The sequence below is a fragment of the Rana temporaria genome, chromosome 1 (assembly GCF_905171775.1).
Source record: "Rana temporaria chromosome 1, aRanTem1.1, whole genome shotgun sequence".
NCBI lineage: Eukaryota > Metazoa > Chordata > Amphibia > Anura > Ranidae > Rana > Rana temporaria.
In genome coordinates, this window is record NC_053489.1 from 665,631,535 (window position 1) to 665,639,324 (window position 7,790).

General features: G+C 41.0%; 1 protein-coding gene across 1 annotated transcript; it reads right to left on the reverse strand.

Annotated features, from left to right (window-relative positions):
• Nucleotides 1-525: 525 nt before the first annotated feature.
• LOC120924581 (vomeronasal type-2 receptor 26-like) lies at nt 526-1,471 on the reverse strand. The gene has a single exon (XM_040335567.1). The coding sequence runs from the start codon at nt 1,469-1,471 to the stop codon at nt 584-586; it is 888 nt and encodes a 295-aa protein (XP_040191501.1). The 3' UTR covers nt 526-583.
• Between the last annotated feature and the right edge of the window lie 6,319 nt (nt 1,472-7,790).

The window sequence follows — 7,790 nt, forward strand, 5'->3', positions numbered from 1 at the left end:
TATACACTCCATTTCTCCTCCTGCCCATCGCTTCCCATTATCTGAGCAGGCATGTACTGGCCATCAGGACTACTGGGAGTTTCCCAGTGGGCCGATGGCTCAGTGGGCCATCTTCGTGTTATTGTTATCTTCTGTGTTATTGTATGTTTGTAAACTCAACCTGTTGAGGGGTTGAGGTTCTTGAGAAGGTTGAGACCAAAAATTTAGGACCCATCCTATATAGCGGCAACAGCAGAGATAGAGCTACATGTAAACAGTATAAATATCTTATACAGTCTGGCTGGTTTAGTTATTACTTATTTTGCCTTTTTTATGTGCTCCTGTTTTACCATACATTGACACAAAGGCTCTGCTCTTGTTTATTGACAGTCACTTACAGAGGTTTTGGCAGTTATTGCTTTTAATCGTATTACATTGTGGCTTATGGTATTCATATCCCCAACCCTACCACCCCAGACTGGTGAGAAAAGAAAGCAGCTTGGAACAGTGTTCTACAGGGTAAACGTACCAACTATTTTATTGCAATATACAACATTTGTCTAAATTGTTAATAATATTCCTACAGTTTATTGACAAATTGAGCTCATTTATTTCTAAGCAAACCTGTTTTTGTATTCAGGTCGGGTCTGAACAGAATTATGTAACATTTTGGGAAAAATATACAGCCAAGAAGTCCAGCACTTGATGCCATTATAGCAAAAATCTCCACAGACACCATGTCTTTCCCTTTAGAGCTCAGATAGGCCGGGATCATGGCAATCCAGACACTGCAGAACACCAGCATGCTGAAGGTGATGTACTTGGCCTCATTAAAACTGTCCGGTAATGTCCTGGCTAAAAAAGCTATAATAAAACTCACAGCTGCCAGAAGCCCCATATATCCCAGGACAGAGTAGAAGCCGATAACTGAACCCTCATTACACTGAATGATGATCTTTCCCTGATAAGAGTGAAAGTCTTGGTCCTGGAAGGGAGGAGAAATAGACAACCAAGCCACGCATATTATTACTTGGATCAGTGAACACACTGACATTATAGAATTGGGCAGTTTGGCTCCCATCCATTTCCTCCAGAGACTCCCAGGTTTGGTACCCTTGAAAGCAACACACACCATGATACTTTTGGCAAGTAGAGAAGAGACAGCAACTGAGAAGATGACCCCAAAAGAGGTTACACGCAGCATGCAGGTTACATCTACTGGACGTCCGAGGAACAAGAAGACACAGAGGAAGCTCAGCATGATGGAGACCAGGAGAATATAACTCAGGTTCCGGTTATTAGCTTTAACAATGGGAGTGTCCTGGTAATGTACAAATATCACTAATATTAAACAAGCCAGAAAACAACAGAGGATGGAGACAGCTGAAAATACTGCAGAAATTGGATCATCAGTGTAGGAGAGAAATTCCACCAACTTCGGAAAACACTGATCCTTCTTCTCATTTGGCCATTCTTCATCAGGACATTTCATGCAATTTTCACTGTCTGTAGGTATCGAAAAAGACATGTGATGGACATATTTATTAAAGTATCTAGGAAGCAAATACGCTATTGCTTTGGAAATGTTATAGATAGGAAACTCCAATTTTAATATTGACCAATGGTTCCAAATGAATAACTACTACCGTAGAGAATGGATACAAGTTGTGTAATGGCCGCATAACCTAGGAGAATCCGTTAACCTTTAGAGCCTACATGTTTTACAGCCAGCCTCATCCACTACCTTCAGACCCAGGAGTGATAGCACAATGCAGAGGAGAAGGAAAGAACTGCCTCGCAGCCGCAAAATCTCTCTAAGTTCTTTCCCTTGGTCCCTCGAGGGCTCCAACAAAATCGTGGTGGTGCCTGCTACTAGCAGCCGAACAGGCAGGTTGCAACTCCGGAATCTCCAGCATCTAGGCCTAATAGCCAGGGGACTGCCGGGGGAGGGGAGTACCAGTACCCCTGCATAGTGTATCATCCTCTAATACTTGCATACCGACTACCAAAAGCCCAGCCAAGTCTAAACTGTGCATGGTCTCCCCCTGCAGCACATACTGGGACCTTAATATGGAGGAGAGTGGGCCACAGCCCCCCAGGCCACTAATACCTATGCAGCCCCTGACCCTATAGACAGCTTTCCAACCACTAGTCAGCAATTCTTTATGTAGAAAGAGGCTGTAAAGGCACAGGCTGACATTTTAGGTGTCAAAAAAACTCACTTTTAAGCCTCCAACCTCCCCAACTGCACTGATAAAAATGATCCCCACATAGTCCTCTTATGTGCTTCGGAGAAGAAATGAGGTGCATTACTTGCCAAGCGCAATACATTGGCCTTTCAGTTCAGGAATCTTTTCTAGACAGTGATGGCCGTTATGTCATTGTCACCTGTGATATAAACGTGCAGACATACAGTACACCTTAGTGGCGCTCTATGCCCCCAATCTGCACCAATTTTGCTTCCTTCCTCAAGCATATTAAGTCTTTTCAAATATGGACTCCTTTTAACCACTTGACGACCAGCCGCTGTCATTATACAGCGGCAGGTCAGCACTATCCCGCGAACCATTGTAGGTGTATTTCAGGCCCTTTAAGTGTGATAGCAAGCGTGCGAGCGCACAGCGAGGGGGCCCAAATGTTTCTGAAGTTGTAAACATGATTCATCTAATCCACACATATGAATGTCTATTGGTGATTAATCCCCTCCCTTGTACCAGATTTGACCGAGTTTGGTTGTTATGGACGACCAGGCGACACTCTGGGTTCACACTAATTGGCACGACCGGAGAGTGTCCGACTCTTAATGGAGCTGGTTCACACATCTCCGTAGCGGCTGCGGAGCGGATTGCACAGGGGTCTTGTGAGTCCATTTCAGGTCCGAATTTAGGCAAAAATTAGAGCCTGATTCATCCCTGAAGTGGAGAACAGTGACGCACCAGACTCCCGCTGTGAGCTGCATCCGTATTAGGTGCGAACCCAGCCTGTAAGTTGTTACTTGATGTATATGACTTTACGGAAATATGACTCCTGAACTAATTATATGCTTGTTTCCTGTTGAATGAATGAATGACTTGTATAGCGCAACTCATGCGAACTGAATCGCCTCTGGGCGCTTTTTCCAGCCAGAGTCTGCTTGGCTGGTGCTGTCATTTTACCCCGTAGGATCGTGACACGCTTGGGACACACAGTCATACACACAGATATACATATATATATACTGGGCCAATTTGGACAAGATCCAATTTTACCTACCAGCATGTCTTTGGAGTGTGGGAGGAAACCGGAGTACCCGGAGGAAACCCACGCATGCACAGGGAGAACATGCAAACTCCAGGCAGATGGTGTCGTGGTCGGGATTCGAACCAGCGACCCTTTTGCTGCTAGGCGAAAGTGCTACTCACTGCACCACTGTGCTGTGTTGTGATACCTCTAAGCTGTGTACCACTTCCTGTTGTACCCTTTTTCTGAATCAATATAAGTAACGGAACTAGAAAGGCAGTTCAAGCAGTAAAGTGGATTTGGGGTTTTGAGGTAACAAATTACTGGCACAGCAAGACCAAAGAAACTGTGCATCACTATTTACTATGCCTGATGAATGGGTCCTGCGTTTCTCTGAAACGTTGCTTTCTGCTGTAATGATTTGATCGCTGATTAACGCTTTGGACCCATTTTTTGGAGATCCTGGTGTGCTGGTAACACAACTTTCTCTCACTATTTATTATCACACAAATCAACAGGAAATATACACTGTACCAGAAATGTTGGATATCTCTCCTTCTGGACATGGGACACACTCATAGCAACATTTATGAATTGAAGTTCCAAACTTCTTTCTGTTACCAGGCAAGCAGGGTCCTGAGCATCGAGATACCGGAACCTAAAGGAAAAATGAAAATCTGATTGGCTGCTAGGCTCAATAAATAAACCATTTTTTTGTCCCGCTAAAAAATGGTAGACATGTGCACACTGAAATATTTTGTTCCGTAATTTCGTTTTCGTCCAAAAAATACATTTATTTAGTTACTCCCGAAATTCGTTTTTATTTATTTTGTTTTTCGTTAAAAAAATGCATTCGTCCGAAAATCCAAATTAAGGTCGAATCTGTCATTGAAGGCTTATGGTGTCTGTCGAATGTTCTAAGAAAAAAAAGAAGATTCAAAAGAATCTTTAAAAAAAAATAAAAAAAAATTGACTCTTCATGTCTCTCTATGTCGAATTTTTATGTCTCTCTATGTTGAATCTTCATGTCTCTCTATGTCGAATCTGTCATTAAAGGCTTATGGTGTCTATCGAATGTTCTAAAAAAAAAAAAAAGATTCGACAGAATCTTAAAAAAAAAAAATGTTGACTCTTCATGTCTCTCTATGTTGAATCTTCATATCTCTCTATGTCGAATCTTCATGTCTCTCTATGTCGAATCTTCATGTCTCTCTATGTCGAATCTTCATGTCTCTCTATGTCGAATCTTCATGTCTCTCTATGTCGAATCTTCATGTCTCTTTATGTCGAATCTGTCATTGAAGGCTTATGGTGTCTGTCGAATGCTCTAAGAAAAAAAGAAAGAAGATTCGAAAGAATCTTTAAAAAAAAAAAAATTTACTCCTGATGTCTCTCTATGTAGAATCTTTTCTCTCTATGTTGACTCTTCTTCATGTCTCTATAATGTCGAATCTTTTCTCTCTATGTCGAATCTTTTCTCTTTATGTAGAATAATATTGGACTAATAGAGTTAAGGTTAGGCACATTCGACCGCAACTAAAACGCAAATAAAGCATTTGTTTATGTCGGATCTTTCGGTTTTCTGTGCTTTTGTTTTCGTTTGTTAAAACGATAACGAAAATACCTGAAATTCGGACGAAAACGAATGCACATGTCTATAAGATGGTACAAAATATGAAGGGTAAAAAAATGTAAGATGAACCGAAGTACATAGTCAGATGTATACAAAAATAAGCCCAATGTAAAATATAATAAACCAAGCTTAATATGCGAAAACAAATCCCACTGAAGAAAAGTGTCAAAGTCCCAAGTCATCTAAAATAGGGAAGAAACCAAATATATGGTTTAGAATTCAATCCATGGAGGCTATGGACATATTACCTGAGGTATTGATTTCACCATCTCAGCAATTGACCCAGCTTTTTATTTTGCATAGAACCCACTATACTCCTTGAAAATGATTTGCCTGGGGAAAATATACATCGCCTTTATGCCCGCGATGCTCAGTATCCAATGGCTCCCTTATTCATATGTTATGGCGTTGTCCCAAGTTACATAGATACCGGGAGAAAGTGATTCTGACCTTGAATACAACATGCTTGACAGAAATAACAAATACCCCTAAATTAGCAATACTGGGTATAATTCCAGATGGAGTCCTACCTGTAGACATGTATACAATGTGGACTAGATCTCTTTACTTAGCCCGCAAACTTATTCTACAAAAGTGGATTGATACTACCCCACCAACTCATAAACAATGGGGTAGTAAAATAAATTATATATTAAAAAGAGAAAGATTGGCATATAAACATAGAGGTGTTCCCCCAAAAGTTTGATAAAATATGGTCCTCTTGGCTTAATTCTAGTAACTTAATGTATGATGGCTCTTGTGGGAGGAGGGGAGAGGGGGGTATAGGGGAGATGGGAGGGGATGAGGAGATTGATATATTCCGAATTGAGAAGAGGAGAATGGTGCATTATAAATTGAATTATTGTAATGGAGATAGCACATTCGTCATGCTGTAACAGACTGAAAAGCGTGGATCGTCTTCTACCAAACTTTTACTTAACACGCAGTAACACGAGATTAGCAAAAGCAGCCCCAAGGGTGGCGCCAATGGAATCGAACTTCCCCTTTATAGTGCCGTTGTACGTGTTGTACGTCACCGCGTTTGAGAACGACGAGATTTTGTCTTGACAGTGTGTATGCAAAGAAAGCTTGACAATATTCTTGACAAGCCTGACAAGAACCTCGTCGAGGAAAACGACGTTTCATTTACGACGAGATTCTCGGTCGTGTGTACGAGGCCTAAGAGCACGGAAAGCTAAAAATTAGTCTGGGCAGGAGGGTGGTTTAAGTGCCCAGTAAGCAAGTGGTTAATTTCCATATCTTAATTAATACTCACATTTATATCATAGTCCCACCTTATTAGTATGTTTCCATGTTATGGCTTCAGGGTTGACATGAAGCTTCTGACCTTCTGGAGCCCAGGGTGTAAAGTTTCCCACTTCCTTATAAACGGTAGTATAATCATTTCCCAGTATCCAGTTAGTTATTCTGTAGTGATAAACAAATTCTCCATATTCATTAAAGAATGGCACTGGCTCAGCCGAATCAAAGGAATATTTAATTTCTTTTAGCAGGGAATACAGCTTAAAAATAAATATAGAAAGATAAAAAAATGCATGCTGGTAATGTAGAATCTGTGAGAAGGAACCAATCATTTTCAGAGGATCCGGACATTTTCTGACTGCCCTCACAGGATACAAAGTACAGTATGTCAAACACATCCTTCTGTTTTACTGCAAGTCACTCAACTCATAAGAAATATTCAGAAAATAAAATTGGAACACAATGGCCTCTTGAGCATATCACTTTTTTTCTTTCTTTTTTTACTGATCTAAAATGCAGCCATAAACTTTTTACATTTTTTCTATTTTTCTATTTTTCTGGTCCATCGGGCAGCGTGATTGAAGATGGATGTACATTGTGGGACACTTTTTTTAAACTTTTTAAATAAAGGAATTGTCAAAAACACTTGTTTTGGTGAAGCTGTAGGGGTACAATGTACCTGATACGCATTCACATAGGGGTGGGCAGGATCTTTTGGCCCCCTTGTTAAAGGAAGCTTCCAGATTTCATTATGCCGCTGTCCACATACCCCAACAACCACCAGCCAGGGTTGCTGGGAAAAGGCCCTTATCCTCATCAACATGGGGACAACGTGCTTTTGGTGCCCTTCCAGCCTGATATGGTTCAGGAGGGGGGGTGCTTACACATCCCCTCCCTTTACTAGCCTGCCAGACTGCATGCTCCGATAAGGGTCTGGTATAGATTTTTTTATTTTGGTTTAAAGTTCCCCTTAAAATGTATGTAAGACCCAAAGGTCCTAGTATGGATTTGGGGGGACCCCACATCGTTTTTTTTTAATTCTGTTGTAGGGTTCCCCTTAACCGCTTCAATACACTGTATTATATGTACTGGGGGCGCTATAGAGTAATATGTAATTATACAACTTATCCTATAATATGCAACAACAAGTAAATTCATAAAAATGTGTCCTGTTGTACGTGATAAATCAATCAATAAATCAATAGTAAATAATAAAGTCCCATTGGTGCAAACAAAGATACAACATCAATGCTCGAATATCCTCTAGATATATTTCTTGCTGTGATACAAATTGATCTTCCACCACCTGGATAATTAGTACAACACCCAATGTGCACAAGTAGTAAATTGTGCTTACCAGACCTGGTTGACCTCTTTAATGAAAAAGACTGTCACATGCGCTTGAGCAGGATAATGCCTGCAGACATATAAATGGACTGGAGCATGTTAGATACCTCACCCTCGGAATGTTGAGATTTTAGAACATGGAATACAAACAGAGAGCTTCCACAGTGCAACGCTATTTTATTAAAATGGAATAAAAACACCAGCCAATTAGCTACTCACATAAAAACTGCCCTTCTCCCGGCACTGGGGCTGCAAGCTTTGCTAAAAAAAACACTGGCTCTCCCACCTCCATGACGGCGTGCGTTCCACCAGCTGCTAACACTATCCAGACGATTGGGAAGTGACGTAG